The sequence below is a fragment of the Prionailurus viverrinus genome, chromosome D3, assembly GCF_022837055.1.
Source record: "Prionailurus viverrinus isolate Anna chromosome D3, UM_Priviv_1.0, whole genome shotgun sequence".
NCBI lineage: Eukaryota > Metazoa > Chordata > Mammalia > Carnivora > Felidae > Prionailurus > Prionailurus viverrinus.
In genome coordinates, this window is record NC_062572.1 from 34,277,808 (window position 1) to 34,296,715 (window position 18,908).

The following is an 18,908-nucleotide window of genomic DNA, read 5'->3' on the forward strand; positions in this document are numbered from 1 at the left end:
GTATGGAGCACTGGCCTTGGTCTCAGAAAACTTTCAGCCAGGCCAGGTTAACCCTTTAGGAGAATCTCTTTCTGCTGATCTGAAGAAGACAGTCATCACAGCATGGAGGTGTACAAGTAAGCTCCAGTGGCCAACTGGCCAAAAACAGCGATTGGGATTTTCACAGAAAACAGAAAAAAATATATGTCAGCAAAGAAACTCACCTCCAGACCAAACTTGTAGAAGAAGTAATTTATGAAATATTTGGCACAATTAATAAGTCCATCATCTAGATGGAGTCTTGTAATGTCATGAAAGATGGTTTTAGACACAGGGGCCATGAGGTTGTTTCGACCTCGATAGTATTCCTGATGGCGGTAAATTGTAACCTCAAAGGCCAGAATGGCCAGCATCAGCAGATTATTCTACAAAGCAAGAAAACACAATTGTGCAAAGCCAAACGCTTGAGCTGGGTAATTTTAAACAATCCCCACAATATATTATTTCTTTTCCCATTCGTGGTATCTAGAAGAACAATGCTTTATAAAATCCCCCCTCTATAAAAGCCTTGGGTTCAAAGTTCATTTTCCCTATGGTACGGTAATGAGGTGGAGTTATGCGCATTCTGCCAATCAGGGTGATTCCCGTGATACTAGGATCTAGAAACTCTAGACAGAGGGCTGGTGATGCTCATACCTGTTTCTGGAAAAGTACACTACCCATAGGAAGATGCAGTGAGCGGTTGCCTGGGGAGGGTGGTCCACCTCGTTTGCAAGTAAAGGTGTAAAACAGTACAGGGCCATCTGGGAAACACACTAAAGCTGGAGCAGAAATCTTTTAACACCTCGGAAATCTGGCTAGAGAGAACTGCACACTGACAAGCATGCTCCTTATGACAAAGTAATCATAATCATACTGAAAGTCGTTAACATTTATGGAACCTTATGTGGCCAGACACTGTTCTGATTGCTCTTTTCAAATACCAGCTCCTTTTACCCTTATAATAGGTCTTGATGGTGGAGAGCATTAGTATTGCTGCACATGGTGTCTGTCATATGAGAAGAGAAAGCTACACACAAAAACGGGATGCCTTGTACATTTAAAAATTCCAGGCATTGAGTATAAATGCTTTTTTTTTTAAAAAAGTGTTTCTGTCAGTGTGTTAGGAAGACTGCTCAGATCATCCAATCAAACTAAAATAGGAACAGTCTAAAGTATATACTGCTTTCATTCTGTTTGTTAGGACTGGTTGCAAGTTTCTTTTCAAAGATATGTTGTTTAAAATTGTATTCCCTTTAAATAGAATACATGTCTTTCATTAAACATTATAGAGACATAGAATTCAGACAGCAAAAATTACTCATAAATCTACAGCTGCTTCTCAGAAATAACCACTATATACAATTTGGTATATTTTACTTAATGTTTTTGTTTGCATCTAGAAGAGATCATATGATGCATATGGTGTATTGAAATTTGCTTTTTTTTTTTAAAAAAAAGTGAATATATTTTGGACATCGTTCAACATCTCACAGTATCAGTCTACAATCTTTTACATCATATTCCAGTGAATATTACATTTGTTATACTTTATTCAATCAATTTCAAACTACTTGATCAATTTCTGTTTGGTACAATGCAACACTGATGGCCATGCTTAGTCATTTGTTTTAAAGGTGACCCCAAATGTCACATAAAAAGGTTAGCTTCCTCTCAAATGTGATATCAGAGGTCTCAAGGCAGAGGATCTCAGGCATTAACTGTGCAGAGGCACAAGCAAAGCATGATGGAGGCCTTACCCTCAGGTAGACGAGCAGAGGGGAAGATTTCCTCAGGCCGACCCATTCTGTTGGGTCAATAGGAGTGCTGTAGAGTTGAGACTTGTTCAACTGGTGGATGGGTATATTCGTTTGGTTTTCATTTGGCTGAAAAGAAGAGAACATGGGGTTAAAAATTTCTCCTTCAGCTTCCAGCAAAGGGACCTGGTGGGGACAGGGAGGGAAAGATCCACGTCAGGGGGAAGATCTTACTTAGCATGAGAAGAGAAGAAGGGTCAGAACATATCCAACATGGCTGAGGTGACTGGAAGGCCAGGCAGAATGTGCCTGGGGGTATGGGTTTCCCAATAGCCGCCTCGCTTCCCTAAGCCCCAGTCAAGAAGATTCCCCTCTCTTTGAGGCTCACCAAGGAACAGTTAACAGAAAAGTTCTCAGGCTTAATGGTTTGCAGCTGGTACAACATTTTGCAGACGATGATCACACACGTCCAGACGGTGCAGACACTTGAAGCCAGACGGCGTAGCTTGGCGTATGGCAGAGCAAAAGCCCAAGAAATCAAAAATACAGCGTTGAACAGTGACACCTGAAAACATAAAAATCATAAATGGGGACAAAAATACATAATACGGCATAACATCCACACAATGCGGCAACTCGACTTACTCAGTTCAGCAGAGTTTGATGGAGTTCCCAGCACACACAGGGCATTGCCCTATGTGTGTATGTGTGGAGATATCTCATATGGCAGAAAGATACATAACCAGGATATGTTAATACAGCATAGTAGTGGCTCAACTATAGATGGGAACAGGCTTCTATGAGAATACCCAGAGGGGATCCTTGGCCAATGTGGAACTTCCAGAACATTTCCCAGAAGAGATACTGCCTGAGCGAAGCCTTGAATGATGCATAAAGCCAGCCAGGCCAAGAAAGATGAGATGCATATTCCAGGTAAAGGATGTATAAGAAAAGGCAGGAAAGCATGAGGTGGCATGGTAGGGACAGGTGATCACAAACAACTGGAAATTCTGGAGTTGAACACAGTGAGCTGCAGCAGCAAATGAGGCTCAAGATGCAGCTGGGTGCTGAACTTTTATGGACCTTTTTTAAACCATGCTATGGCCTATGAACACCTTGTGCAGAAAATAGAGAGCCAAGGGGCACCCGGGTGGCTCAGTGGGTTGGGCATCCGACTTCGGCTTAGCTCATGATCTTGCGGTTTGTGACTTTGAGCCCCACGTCGGGCTCTGCGCTGACAGCTCGGAGCCTGGAGCCTGCTTCGGATTCTGTGTCTCCTCCTCTCTCTGCCTCTCCCCTGCCCATTCTCTGTCTCTCTCTGTCTCTCAGTAATAAATAAACGTTAAAAAAAATAAAAAAAAAACAAACAAAAAGAAAATAGCCAAGACTTCCCAGGGAAAATCTTCAGGAAAGACTTTCATTTGTTGAAATAAGTATGACTGAAGAATGGAGGTACATCACCTTCAACGAGAGGTGAGGAGACCAGCTTACATGTGCTGCCAGGACAGCATGACCAGAGCCCAAACTAGGGCAGTGGAGCAGAGACGGGGATGAGTCACAGATTTGAGATGGGTCGTAAAACTAGCTGGAGTTGTTGGCTGGTTGGCTTGGAGATGGTGATGGGTGGGGTAAAGGAGGAGCCATAAGAATGCCTCCCAGGTTTCTGGCTTGGGAGCCAGAGCCTTGAGAAGATGACAGGGCCGCTACTGAGATACGATCTTGTGGGGGGAGGGGGCAGGTGTAAAGAGGGAAGGCAGTGACTGCAGCTTGGGTGTAGACTCCATGTATGTTTATCTATCAGGTGATATGTCCACTCATTTCCAACTGTTCTCCATAGCCAATGGTTCGCTGAACAATATGGAAGCACAGCCATCTTACTCATCCATGGAAAACACTCATGTGATTAAAATAATGATTAAAATAATATCTTAATATTGTTAAAGTAATGTCCTAAGAACATTCAATATTATCGGCATGAATTAATTAACATTATCAGCATGTGCTCAATTGATAAAATTCAACAGGTACAAAGGGCTAAGCACACTATGGGCTATCAAAAACATGGATGCCTGTTTGGTCTATAAAACTAAAGAACAGGAAGTGTGGAGATTCCAGGACAGTATTTAATTCTGTAATTTGTTAGCTACTACTTTTCTACTTAATTATTTGTCACAGTCCAAGGCAAGGGACCTCTCTGGGAATTAAGGGCTGAAATATTAGGGTAGTAAGAACTGCCTTACAGAATTAATTGAGGAGGAAAGAAATATTGCCCTGTGAAGCACTCAACACTCACAAACAAAACAAATGTTACATTTTAACAAAATACTTTGATGGCTAAGTGACTCATCCTCAGTCATCGGCAAGTGTCATGTTAACTGGGATGTTAAAAAACATCCTTTCCTCCTCAATTAATTCTGTAAGCCTTGTAAAGCTACTATGACATTAAGGCTCTTCATTATTCCTTTTATTATGTATTTAAGGCACTGAGTATAAAAACAGCACAATGAATTTACATACAACTCTTCATCTTTTGAGTGTTAGAGAAAGAGAAGAAAAGATCTATTTTATTAAGTCTTAATTAGGTTCAAAGTATCATATCCTGTGTGGATCCCTGGCCTCAAGAGACATATGAGGCAGTACAGAATAGAACTGCATAAAGGGCTCATGACAATATGGTGGAGGGGATATTTGCCTGGGCTGATGCTGGCTGTACGGGAGCACAGGGCTGAATGGCTAGTCAGGGATTAGGGAAGATTGCTCAAGGGCATTCAACCTAAACTGAGGCCAGAGGTACAAATAGGAGTTAGCCAGGCAGAGGAACTGTAGGGATGGGGCCTTCTGGAGAGAGTGAGCATGGAGTGGATGTCCTTGGTGCCCCAAGAAGCTCACTAGGAGAGGACTGTGATCAGGGTCCCTGTAGAAGGCTTTGGGATCCACCTAGGTAGGCTAGGGTGTTTGGGAAAGAAAATGGCGAAGCGCTCTAGGGCCAGATCATGGGGGTCCTATATCTCATGCTTGTGAGGACAGGAGAGCTGGTGAAGCTTTTTGAGTTGAGGATTAACAGGATCATATTTATACACTGGTAAGAGGTTCTGGCTGCATGATGGAATACATACTGGCAGGAGAAGAGATTGGAACAGGGTTGGACATCTGGTAGAGTAATCTAATAGGAAACTGCTGTGGAGGTAGGGAACTCAGTTTTAGACATATTTAGTTGAAGGTGCTTTGGGGACATTCAGGGATAAGGTCATGTCCAGCTGTCACTTGGAGAAACGGGCCCGGAATTCAAAGAATGGACAGGATGAAGGCACAGATTTATAATTCTTGCACGTAATTAGCAAGTGAACCACAGGAGCTCATGAGACCACCCACAGGGGGTCTAGAATCAGAAAAGGGGGCTGCGGATGAAACCAAAGGAAGAGAGGAATTGGTGGGAAGAGAAGGAGGCCACGAATGAGGCAGAAGGGAGGCCACAGAAGTGTGCTGTTTTGGAAGATGACAAAAGCACTTCAAGGACAAGGAAATGATTGTCAACATCCAATGTCATAGAGAATCAGGAAAATGAGGACTGAACAGCATCTGTGAGGTGGGACCACAGGGACTCGGAGAAGGACCATACTTTGTTCAATACAATCATGGTTGACAACGGTTTCATCCTTTCCCTGATGGTAGGAATCTTGTGAAATGTCCTTTAAAAAGCAAAAAACAAAGACAAATACCTGGAACCCAACCAATATCTGATGAACCAGAATTTCTAGGGAAAGAGCTGGGTCATCCTTGTACCTAACAAGTATCCAGGTGATTCTTATTATCAAGTACCTTGGGAAAGTAATTTTATGCCTCAAGCCTTCCTCACAAAACGTTTTTCCACAAATTGCCATTTTCTCTGAATATAAACTTGTAAGGCTTGAGGCCACTGCCTTGAAAGAGGGGTCCCTGAAAACCGTGGTTCCCCAGCCGTGTGTTGGCCCGGCTGGCCTCCTCCCTCAGAGCACCTGCAGCTTCGGTGATCACTTTCACAGTGACACACCCCTGCATGACACCCTTCCCTTTCACTCACAGCCTCCTGGGGGCCCCTCTAATCTGGCTGTTAATGTGACTTTGGCTTCATTTGCCAGCCATGACCATCAGACTGCGAGCAGAGACAAGAGATGTGTCTTTCATACTTTTGTGCCAACGTCTAGCACAGTATAAGCATTCGGCTAATTGTAATTTAATTTAAGTACATAACAAAGGCTAAATGAATGGTGAGTGAGAGTGAGAATCATAACGAAACATCAACTGACATCTGGGGACAATCTCAAGCTTTCAAGGTTTTATTTATTTCCTTCAGTCAGTAAACATTTATTGAGCTTCCACAACTGGCCAGCCTCTGGAGGAGCTGGTCAGGGTACTAAAATAAGGTGTGGCCCCTTCCTCAAAGAATAACCTGATCTCTCAGAGCTTTCTAGGAATGTAGTTGCACATACAAAAAGAAGACAGTGTTATATATATTTAAAATCTAGGTCCTTCCTATGTGGTGTTGCTCTGGTAAGAGGAGGTGATGTAAAAGAAAGGCCTCTGTTGGGGCGCCTGGGTGGCTCAGTCAGTTAAGCGTCCAACTCTTGGTTTTGGCTCAGGTCACGATCTCCCCGTTCATGGTTTCTAGTCCCGCGTCCCCGTGTCCGGCTGTGTACTGACAGCATAGAGCCTGCTTGGGATTCTCTCTCTCCTCTTGCTTTGCCCTTCTCCCTGCTCACTCTCTCTGTCTCTGTCTCTCAAAATAAATAAGTAAACTTAAAAAAATAAAATAAAAGAAAGGCCTCTGCAACAAATTCTTTCTCATGGCCTCTTCTTCCTCAGATGCCCATGATGATAACCTTGGAAAGGTTTAATGTTTGATTCCAAAATGACCTGAGAAATGACCCCGAAAGTTTGTGAAAACAAGTGGCCTTGCTGATGACCTTAGATAAGGATGAAGACTTCACTGGGGTTGTTGACTTTGTTCTCATTTTGCCATTTACTGATCAGCAATGTTTGAGAAAGAGTATCTTTTGTGCTAATCAAAATCAATAAGCTACAAATGGAAAATATATGTGGCAAATGTCATTGCTGATGGGCTTCTTTGGCTGAGGATAAGCCAAGCCTTCAAAGCAGAAGAGGCCACTGCAGGTATAAATTGGCACCTCAGAGGTGCACAACGTTGGGGGGTTGCTGTTCGCAGGTGAACACTGCCCCCGGAACTGTGCAACATGGTTCCCCTCCTGCCCATTCCCCCACCATGAGAATCCCCATACACTTGCCTCTGCTATAATCAGATAAGATTTAGACACATCATAGCCTGGATTGGCATGCAGCTCCTTACGAGAGTCAATGGTTGTCTTTCTTCCCCAACTATACTCAGTATAGAAAGACTTCAGTCAAAGCCACATGAGGCACCAAGTTAGAATGGATGGAAGTAAAAGATTCCAAAATGAAGTATTAGCCAGCCATGTAGACATTTCAAATCAAAACCATTGATGGAAAACCGTTTAGAGGTCTTTAAGGCACTCTGAGAGGGTACACTTGGGTCGAGATGGTGAAGGTGACAGGACAGAGTGTGAAGAAATTTCTTTGTATGAGGTGCTTCTGTCAGTCCCCCCTTATGAGGTGATGGGGTGGGAAGGAAGGGACGCTACATTCTTCACCCAAACCCCAAGCGAGCAAGGAGCTCCAAGCAGCACCACGCAGAGACGCTGATGCGTGTACTCTGCGGTCTGGACACTGATGTCCAACTTCAGCCAGGAAATCCGGCTGCCAGGGATTTGGTGAGTAGGCACAGGAGTTGCCTCATGGGGACCCACATACACTAACAGTGTGAGTGCTGCCTTTGGACCTGAATCGTGAGAGAGACAGAGAAAGAGAGAGTGCCCAGAGCTATTCTAAGTCCCGCTCAGGGACACTGGCCTCACGGGTGACGAGACTCCAATGGAAAGTGTCCGGAAGGAGAGGATGCTGGGAAACCAGGAGGCAGAAGAGCCCCATGAGAGAAAGGGAAGATTTGATCCCCTCCAGCTCAGTGTGAGGCCGTCCTACGATAGCACACCACCATTCCTGCCTGATGCTGTGGTTCAGCCCGGGAGGTCATGTAACGGAAGTTAGTTCACTGGAAGTGGGGGTAAGGAGGAAGGCAGTGAGGGGAGGTATGTGTGAGAAAAAAAGAAGCCACTAGAAAAGGATTTGCTTCTACCTGGAAAGAGATCAGAGTTCAGGTGTTGGCAAGGATGTGGAGAAAGGGGAACCCTCTTGCACTGTTGGTGGGAATGCAAACTGGTGCAGCCATTGTGGACAATGGTATGGAAATTCCTCAAGAAGTTGAAAAGATAACTACTCTAGGAGCCAGCAATTGCACTACTAGCTATTTACCCAAAGAATACAAAAACACTAATTCAAAGGGATACATGCGCCACGGTGTTTATAACAGCGTTATCTACAATAGCTTAATTATAGAAACAGGCGAAGTATCTATCCAATGACTGATGAATGGATACATATGTATATATGTACACACACATATACACACACATATACACACACACACACACAATGGAATATTACTCAGCCATAAAAAAGTGAAATCTTGCTATTTGCAGTGACGTGGATGGAGCTAGTGAGTATTCTGCTAAGTGAAATAAGTCAGAGGAAGATGAATGCCATATGATTTTACCCATGTGTGGAGTTTAAGAAAACAAATGAGTAAAGGGGGAAAAAGGAGAAAGAGAGGCAAACCAAGAAACACACTCTTAACTATGGAGAACAGACTGATGGTTACCAGAGGGGATGGGGTAGGGGGGAGGTGGATGAAATAAGTGATGGGGATTAAGGATTGCACTTGTCGTGAAAAGCACCGGGTGTTGTCTGGAATGGTTGAATCACTATATTGCACATACGTCGTATGCTAACTAGCTGGAATTTAAACAAAAGCTTTAAAAAAATAAAAAAATAGGAACACTCCATCTTCATGCAAAAAAAAAAAAAAGAGAGAGATAGAGAGAGATGAGAATTTGCTTCTTTTCTGTGGCTGGACAAGTCTAATTAATGAAGTGAGATTCTGTTTGCTACCTGAGGTAACTATAGTACTTTGTGTTCCCTAGGAATGATCAGACAGCATTTAGCATTCAGGGGCATGGAGAAAACTTTCTCTGTACAATACATTTTAAAGGGACAGCAGAGGTCCAAAATAAAGTGTGTGTTATGATTCCACCCCACATGTTCTGATCCTTGACATTCCAGTGACCTCAATACTCATTAGCAATGAAGGGAGCCAAGAGACCAAAGTCAGCGTGCAGACAGGGTAGACCTCGTGACATCCAAGGCTCATGCAGGAACTCACCCTTTGGGGCCGGAAACCCCTCATGCGGGTGGGATGACAGCAGGTGAAGCTGGGCTGATACACTTGGGGGCTAACCATCTCACAACAAGGGGTCTCTGGCAGATGCTAGTAGGAGTGGGGGCAGAATTTCCCTGATCCAGGAGCCTCTGATGTGTTTTATTTTTTATTTTATTTTTTTAAAATGTTTATTTACCTTTGAGATAGAGAGAAAGAGACATAGAGTGTGAGTGGGGGAGGCGCAGAGAGAGAGGGAGGCACAGAATCCGAAGCAGGCTCCAGGCTCTGAGCTGACAGCACAGAGCCCGACGTCAGACTCCAACTCATGGACTGCAGGATCATGACCCGAGCCGAAGTCGGACACTTAACTGACTGAACCACCCAGGTGCCCCGATGTGTTTTAAACTTACAGGTGAAAGAGGTGGAATTAGGAAGGACAATCCTGGAAGTGTGCACAATGTATGGATCCTAGAGAAGGAAATGGTCATGTGCTATCAAAGGCCATTTTCCTAATGGTGTAACAGGGTGAACAGATCATGTTGCTTTATCTACAGGACAGTCTATTAACAGGGCATTCTTGGGATTCATTAAGATGGTTTTAACAAACACATTTGGGATTTGTAAGAACGTGGTATCATTTAACTCTTTTATTTCTCTCTGAACTCTGTAGGATGGATTTCAGATACTGGATTTTCTGTGCCCTAATTTCTTTCATTTAACACCCAGGCCCATCATAATATTGTCTTCTGTGCAACAACATCTCATGCCATCAGAAGATATCTGTGCATCAGATTTGGTTAATTCAGAAACAGCCTTTGTGGATTTTAGGCAAATGCCTTCTCTTGCCCTTCTTCATTGCTCTCTATTTTTTTAAGTTTATTTTTACTTATTTGGAGAGAGAACTAGACGGCAAGGGGGGCAGGGGGAGAGAGAGAGGGAGACAGGATCCCAAGCAGGCTCTGTGCTGTCAGCACAGAGCCCGATGCGGGGCTCGAACTCCCAAACTGTGAGATGATGACCTGAGCTACAATCAAGAGTCAGATGCTCTCGAACCACCCAGGCGTCCCTTCATTGCTGTTTTAATACTCTGACCCTCAAATTCTGTCTGACTTGGTAGATTTACTTCTGCAGTTAAAATGCTGAAACTTCTTTTTCCTCAGTGAACACGCATATTAGGCTAGATTTTAGTTCTAATTAATGTGGAGACTGTTAGTTAACAGTGGAGCATATGTCACTCTCTTCTATACATCTCTCACAGGGAGAGCAGTTTATGTTTTTGTTCCCATCTGGCAGTGATCACAGATCCATTCCAGATGGTTTGTATAAAATGGAGAAAGGTCTAGTTTAGACTGGGGAGCTCAAATAAGGTGCATCCCTAGCGACCTTCTCATGAATATTTCAGGTAGTATGATGTTATTATTTAACTTTTAAAAAAATTAGAGGCAGTAGTTCCCTGACTTAATTTTCATAGGGCAAAGACTCTTTCGAATTGTCACTCAAAACTAGTCCAGGCAGATCAGAAACATGCAGAAATTATCTGCTGAACAAACTGAAAGAGAGCTAATCTCTCCACAGTATGCATCATAGATTTGTTGGCGGAATGATGCCTCTCCCCTTTCCAAATGAGAAAACAGAACTGCAGTCCAATGTTGAAACACTGTGTCTTGTCACAAAACACCCAATAATCAACAAGGTGAACTCTACCACACTTTTTATTAAATTTGGGAAGCTGAGGGGTTCCTGGGCGTCTCAGTCGGTTAAGCGTCCGACTTCGGCTCAGGACATGATCTCACGGTTCATGAGTGTGAGCCCTGTGTCGGGCTCTGTGCTGCCAGCTTAGAGCCTGGGGCCTGCTTCGGATTCTGTATCTCCCTCTCCCTGCCCCTCCCCTGCTCATGCTCTCTTTCTCTCTCAAGGAATAAACATGAAAAAAATAAAAAAAATAAAAAACTTGGGAAGCTGAATTTGCTCCTTGGTAAACTGGTATCTTCTTGCTTTCCTCACACACAGTTTATGGAGCTAGATTTCCACAGGTTCTGCAGAACAGTAGCCTGCTCTCACACACTTCTACCAAAGACTACATGAAAATAAGTAACCTTTCTGACATGAACAAGCCAATCAGGAACTCAGCCAGGAGCCTCTTTCTGCCCTGCTATCTTTCCCACCTCTCAGGGCAACTGCCCTTTGATTTTTCCACATGTCAAAGGGTATGCGCCCTCTTAGAGCCTTGGTGTTCTAAGGTAGTGGGAATTATGCTTAAAACAAAATCGTGGACAGCTGGAAACGGGAAATGTTGACCCACTGGGGTTCTGCTTGGCCTGAAGATACAACAAACATTCACTTGCCTCTTTCACAGAGACCCAGATGATGTACGATGAAACAATTTTGATGATGTGCAACTCCAAAATCCACCACATGAACACCTGCAGTTTGTGAAAATACTCCAGGAATTTTAAGAAGAGCACAGTGAGGCGGTCAATCACCAGATGCCATTTGTTTCTTAAATCTGCAAAATAGTTAAATTCACCCAAGAGCATAAAAAAATGTGGGTGGCTTTTTTGTTTGCATTATTATTTAAAGCATATCTTATGCAGACTGGAACGAGAAACTGCAAAATAACAGTAGTGGATGAATTCTAAGAATATCAAAATCTGGAGGAAGGGCGGTCTAAGAATCCCACATCATGATGATGTAGACACCATATGCTGAGACTCGGAGGGACGAGGATTTTTATCCACCTGTTAATTAAGTTAGTGTGAAGAGGAATGTTGACCTTATTTACTTCTAAGGCTGAGAGATATAATTCCCTAGTTTTTTGGGAATATTCAGTAACTGAGCTCCCTCTAAATGACATCTTCCTTGACAAAACCAGGCTTCCATAAGTTCCAGTCTCGTCCACCCCCACCTCCCCCCAACCCGGGGCTTAAAGAGAGCCTGGCTGAAGCTCACCAGTGGCCCTGGGGGAGCGAGCCTCCTCAAAATTGGGAATGAACACCAAGGGTCTGAATGACCCGGTCCTAGTTCATGAAATGTGGTCAGATGAATTCTAATCATAATTTTTAAGCAAATTAGTCATTTCCCTCTTTCCACCTTGTGCCAAGTAGTAATATTTTGCAGACTGGGGTCATGCTTTTGTCTAGAAGGGCTGTCTTGGTTCATCTAAAGGGAGGTCAGGACAGAAGCATTTTGTGGTATCAGCACGTCACCACACGTGTAGACAAAAGCTCACGAGCCCAGGCAGATAAAGACCTGAGCGTGTCTAAGTAGCTTCTTCACGTGGCTGGGGTGGTTGTAACAGTTCCTGTACTTGGTCCGAAAAGTTTAAGTTTCAGTTGTCGTCTGTGAAAAATGGCTATTTACAAAGTGACTCAGATAAGAGTCGATACAAAGATTCCAGTCATAACTGAGCATACTTTAGAGGTGTGGATGGCAGGTGTGTGGGGGGATGCCAGAAAAATGAAATCCAATCTTTAGTGAGATCTTATTAGTAACGCTCAAAACCTTCATGAAGTAGGACAGCAAATCTTAGTCCTGGGTCCTTGGTCCCACCGAGCTCGGTGCTCCTTCACCCTGAGGAACAGCCAGTGCTTAGATATGGAAAGGGCAGTTCTGGGCATCTCTCGGGGTCTTTGGAGATGAGGGAGTAAAGGGACCAGGTTTTGGGGAGTGTGCCTTTGGGAGGGATCTTCTGCCTTGTGCTTTTTCATTTTCTAAGCCCGTAAAGCACAGAACACCAGCAAAGTCAAGTGCAGCACATCACTGTCATGCCCCAGGCCACCACCCCAAAGGCTATGCAATCTTTCCTCCCATAGTGTCTGGGAGCTGCTAAACAGAGTAAAGCGCCTCGTGTTCTCTGCTCGCTGTCAGATAAGGCGTCCTGATCACCATGGCGGTCCAGATCTCCGTCATGCCCTATTAAACATTATTTCAAGTCTACGAAGAGAAACAGGAAAAAAGAGCCTAAAGAAGAAGGAGGGAGAAAACCTAAAATAACAACAACAAGAAAAACACCTCTAGGAGTTGGCTTCAAATGATAATCATCCTGTTGCTTATGTGCTTCACTGGTTCCCAGGTCCTGAAACATTAGGGCTGAATTACAAATACGTTCTCAATGACCAGTTCCCTGGAGAAGTCCCAGCCTGGTTTTTTTGAGAATGCATTTGAAAAGGCCCTGTCTAGAACTTTCTGAAATTCTACACAGCTGCCTGCCTTTGCTGCCGGTAGGAAATGTCCTGCCCAGGTTTTCTACTGAACAGAGGTTAGAGCCACACCCCTCTGGTTCTGGCCAGGATCACCTCTGGCAGATCAGTAGTTGATAACCAGTCATCTGCTCTCTTCTTCCAAATCAGAACCACACAGAAATGATGGGAGCAACTAGAACTGGAATGTTGTAACAATAGCAAAAAAGACCCCACCCCAATTTTTATTTCAGACTGTTTCAAATATATATCCATCGGGCACATGTCAGTTTCATTCACTGAGTCAGTCAGCCAGGATTTTCTGAGCAGCTACTGGTAGTGGGCGGGTTACCTGATGTCTCTTCCTCCTCCTCTTCCTCCCCTTCCTCCTCTTCTTCACTGTCTTTCCCAAGCTCAGCCTTTTCAGGGCATTCCTCTGGCTTGTCCTCCCCAGACTCAGCCAGCTTCTTCAAGTCCGGCTTCTCCAGGCTGGCAGTCAGATTCATCATGGCAAGGTCTGGAAGGCTTCCTTCAGGGTGGGCCAGTCTGTTGGCAGAGAGCAGCCGAGTCAGGAGAGGAAAGAACGCCAGGAGAGATTTGAGTGAGGGGCAAGTAAAAGGAGGATAAACAAAAATGAAAATCAGTGCACGTACACAGGCCTTGCAATGTGGGGTGGTTAGCGTCTGGTCGCTTTTTTTTTTTTTTAAGCTCTTTCTAAAAACAAACTGTAAACTCAGCTAGGTCTTGTGAGCTTTTCCAATTCAGGTTCTAGTGATTAGTCAGTAATGAGAGCTATCGACACCTAAACTTGACATTTTTCCCGGAGGAGAAAATGGTCAGAGTTTAGGATGTAGAAGCATGAAATGGCATCATGTAGAGCAAGCATTTCATGGCTTCACGGGGGACTTACTCATTTTGGTGGATTGGTAATTTTTTCTTGATGCTGCTCAAAGTAATTGAAATAGAAAGGGAAAAAAAAAGGAGATGAGAACAGAAGAATTATAAGGAATGTCAGAGATCACACATCATGCTACATATCATCCACTATCGCATTCCTGTATGCCGGTTGCAGTAAGTCCTAATGCCAAGTGCATTCCAGGATGGCGTCAATAGCGTGCTTGTGCTATGAACCCTAGGCTTGGCGACTTGAGTTGAGAGTGGACAGGACTGCAGGTTATAAAGGGGAGAACGTATAGACTACAGAGGCAAATCATGTCATGCTTTTTTTTGGTAATGTAGCAAACCATCCCGCAAGAATCCAGTCACTTCACGCTTTTAATAGGCTTTTAAAAAACCATTCTTAAATGATACGTAATCGTAGTCAACCTTTGCATAGACTCATCTCATTCTGCCATCATCTAAAGCACATGTAGTGGAAGCGAAACGCTTTCAGGAGCAAGAAGTCTGCATCACATCCCAGTCCGTGGGCACGGGTATCAGCTGCAGGACACGCAGTCGTAAAGACACGGTGTGTGACAGTCCAAGTGAGGCACCGGGAGGCAGTTTTCACTGAGCCCGGACAGCAGCCAGAGCATTACAACTTATTTCATACTGGACAATAATGAGTACGATCTTCCTCCTAAATCGTTAAAGATTATTATCTTTGGGCTCATAGCCAGTTTGAAGGAATATTTGTGGGCAATAAATTAGATATTAGGAAAAGGTCTACTGGAAATACCGAAAGTCTTCCCCATTTGTAAAAATTCATGTATACCTTTCAGCTTGGGTGTAACGGGATAGACAATTAATAATGTTATTTTATTTGTATAACTGTGGACTCGGAGTATATTATTTAACCTTTCTGGAATTCACTTTATGTTCTATAAAGTGAGAAAGTTTGGCTAGAGAAAAAAATCTAAGCTTACTTGCAACTCATTGGTTTTATATGTGAAACACACCTGCGATGTTGGGTAACTTGTGACGAATCTGCATTGCCCTTAGACTTTCAGAGCGGTTACCGTTCAAAAGTAATTCCTCTTAACAGGGTGTCAAGCAGGTAAACTATAGAAACACTGTTAATCGAATGAATACACAACATCCCGGGGATGGTTCAACATTGGTGGAAGGGCTTACACTGACTTACTACTTTCTTATTTTCCAAAGCTAGGCAATTCGCCCTCCTGTCTCTGAGAACGTCTTCCACTCTTGAAACTCCAGTACCATATTTTGTACACCAGCACTGCCTGTCAGATCTCACGGGGCACACGTGCTATTCCTGCTTTGTCAGGACTCTGCGTATGAAATGGTATCCAACGTAAAAGCAACCGGGTGTCACACAACCGTCGATATTTATGTGTTCTCGTCAGCATTGCCAGGTGATGCATCTTATAAGTGAGAAGATACTTCTCATGATGACATTTGGTGGAAGTATGACCGTGTCAGAGTGCATTTCTAACATCTACGTCAACACTGCCATGACTTGATACTGACATGATATACAACTTGTCAAGAATTAGAGCTAGTTTATGGAATGAAACTTACAGACCTGAGGCTGTTGCTTCTGCCTACATAACAAAAAGTCCTGAGCAACAAGGCCCCCAAAGTGTCGTGGTACGAAAGGCGGGGCAGATTGAGGGGAGATTAGCTAAGGAAGGAATCAAAGAAAAACACTAGAGTAAGCCTGGTGTGAGTATGTCCCAAAGATTGACTTCTTGAAACCCGTAGCACTTTACAAGAGATCTGGGACTAGATAATGCTGGGGAGAGAAGAGAATCAGATATGAGTGTCTAAACCAAATATCTGCACATTTCTGTCTGACATAATCCTTATGAGGAAACAGGGCACCCGGCTGCCTGCAGGAGCAGACTAACCTCAGGAGCTGGTAAACGGCAAAGGAAAAAGGGGAGACCTATCAGGCTGTCGTTGACTAGAGTCTAGGAGTCTGTTAACTGAAAAATTGCATGAGAAAATCTACGTGCATAAAATGTGTACGGACAAAAATGTTTTTAATGCCTGATTGGAGTTTACGACTTTTTTTGCATTTTTTAATTTTTTATTTTTTCATTTATTATTATTTTTTATTTTATTTTTTTAAATATAATTTATTGTCAAATTGGTTTCCATTCAACACTCAGTGCTCAGCCCAACAAGTGCCCAAAGGACAGCTGTGTAAAGCCTTTCATTTTCTCTTCCATTTTTTCATAGCAGTTTTTTTGAAGGCAATACAGAAGAATGTTAAAGCATGTTCCTTAGAATCAGAAAGACTTGGATTCAGGCCTCAACTAGAGAACTTACTAGCCAGGTGACTTGGCAAAACTCCCCACCCTGTCTCCTAAATCTCAGTTTGCTGATCTATAAAATGGAGTAACAGCACCTACTTCACAGGATGCCATGCGATTTCTGTTAAGCTCTTAACAGCGTTTAGCACACAGGGAGTATTTTTAAAGTAAGGAGCCACCTGCTAACGATAGATTTTCATACACTGCTTTGATAATCTCTATCATGAAGAGGAATTAGAAACATGCCTTTGTAAGGGACACTAGACACTGGGGCAGGTGCTCAACTTGGACTATAACTCTGTCATCAGCACATTCTTGAACATAACTTGTGTATTAAAATGGCCACTCGGAAGAAAAAGAGCAAACGTTCCTTCCTTGGGGGTCTGTCTCCACCCCTCTCAATCTTCTGCACCCTCTGCTGTCTGCCATCCTCTCCCACCACATTTGCTGAGGCTGGGCTCCTGTGGAGGTAGGGCCATCTGCACAATGTGGAGTTCATGGGCAGAACTAGCCCCTGGTCTGCCATCCTGAACAGCTTGACTGATTCTCCAGGAAAGCCTGTGTACCTCAATCTAGATATTTCCACCCCCCACCAGTAAATTTTAAAAAGGGATCCTGGTTTTCCAAAAATTAAATTAGTAACCACGCTCCCTGAAACTTCTGGCAAAGAAACGTCCAATACTGGTATTTCTGTATTGATCCTCATGGGCAAATTATCTAATCATCACTTGAAGGAGACTTATAAATAGGGTGATGAACTGGATTCTCAGAGAACCCCCTCTCGCACTTCCTCAAATCTCACCTTTTTGCATGCCTGGCCTCTCCCCACCAAGGAGTTCATTTTCTTTTCTTTGCATTGTCTTTATCTACACCTATAACTTCCGTACCTTGCTTTTATGATTATCCAGGCAGGCTCTGAGCTGTAATCCTCTCACTGACTGGCCATATCTCTTTCTGCATTCTAATAAAGCAGGTGATGTTCTTCTCTTTGTGTCTTTACTCACTCTTTCTTTCGTGCACCCACAGCTTTATACGGTCCATAATATGTGCATCTCTGCAATTGTATCTACATACTTTTATTCTAATTATGGCTCTGGGGATTCTTCCTTTAAAGGGCAGAAACCCAGTGTTAAGTCTACTGGGCTCGCTTGCAAAATGTGATTGACTGAATGTCTGGTGAATGGATTCTATGTACTGGATGGCATTCTTATTTGAAACAGAAGAAACGAATTATGATACACGGACAGCTGAAGAGGCTTAATTCTATACTAGGAACTGACTGTGACTCAATATATTAAGCCACATATTAAAGAAAATGGAGTCTACCACGGTAAAATCTCTTTAGTCTAAATTCCATTTATTTATAACTATTCTAATTCGGAATATGTGGTAATGTAAACTGCACTCACCCCATTCGTTAGACTATTACAAAAAAGAGATATCTTGCAAATTTCTAGTGTTTATAAGTAATATTTAAAGAATATCTATACTGCTTGTTTTCTAGAATGTGTACTTTTAGAAGACTATAGACACAGATGAGCAATTTATTTGTAAGTTTAATATCACATATTGAATGTGTGTGGTAGTAATTCCTTCAAAAAATCTACTAGACATGGGGCACCTGGGTGGCTCAGTCAGTTAAGCATCTGACTTTGGCTCAGGTCATGATCTCGAGGTTACTGAGGTCAAGCCCCGCATCAGGCTCTGTGCTGACAGCTCAGAGCCTGGAGCCTACTTAGGATTCTGTGTCTCCCTCTCTCTCTGCCCATCCCCCGCTCACACTCTGTCTCTCTCTCTCTCAAAAATAAACATTAAAAAAAATCTACTAGACAGGATTGGGTATGATGACTCTAATATCTGCATATGTGACAGAAATGACCATTACTCCTGTTAAAACATTCCAATTTATTCTATTTATGAATTCAGTGGGAACTTCCCCACAATGATTCATATCATCAAAATTTTATCAGTCACCCACTGTCCCCAACACTCTTGCCTACACCTTTTTAGGTCATGTCTAAATGTTGATCAACCCAGAAGTTGAATGTAGGTATGTCTTTTCTTCCACCCAGAACTCACGTTTACAAACACATTATTCTCCCTGTGAAATAACACTGAGCATTAAGGAAGAAATTATGGGAGAAAGAAAGTTCACTTACTTAATAAAAGAATCGACTTATTTCTTACTTTCAACAAGACTAGGCCCTATTCAAAATTAGGCTTTACACACAGCCTTTCGGAAGCATAGTGAGGGAAGAGTTTATTGGGGAATGTCTTCCCTGGGGCATAAATCTGGCCTTTCTTAATATGTTAGCATTCACACAAAAATGAAAGATTCCACTGGAAAGAAGACAGTGCTAACAGTGGAATTCTTTGAGTTTTTAATTCT

The 18,908-nt window shown here is 43.2% G+C and overlaps 1 protein-coding gene across 8 annotated transcripts in view; it reads right to left on the reverse strand.

Moving 5' to 3' along the window:
* LOC125149105 (piezo-type mechanosensitive ion channel component 2) overlaps nucleotides 1-18,908 on the reverse strand; it is a 474,283-nt gene that overhangs the window by 82,728 nt on the left and 372,647 nt on the right. For 7 of the 8 annotated variants that reach the window (XR_007145811.1, XM_047827748.1, XM_047827746.1 and 4 more), the window contains 6 exons: nucleotides 14,212-14,244; nucleotides 13,654-13,847; nucleotides 11,469-11,629; nucleotides 2,164-2,340; nucleotides 1,779-1,904; nucleotides 204-404 (listed from right to left, as the gene is read on the reverse strand). Coding sequence is in view for 7 of the 8 variants with exons in the window: in XM_047827748.1 (XP_047683704.1) it covers nucleotides 204-404; nucleotides 1,779-1,904; nucleotides 2,164-2,340; nucleotides 11,469-11,629; nucleotides 13,654-13,847; nucleotides 14,212-14,244 (892 nt within the window). In the remaining variant the exon portion in view is untranslated. The remainder of the gene's footprint in view (nucleotides 1-203; nucleotides 405-1,778; nucleotides 1,905-2,163; nucleotides 2,341-11,468; nucleotides 11,630-13,653; nucleotides 13,848-14,211; nucleotides 14,245-18,908) is intronic. The other variant, XM_047827749.1, reaches the window with a different exon arrangement.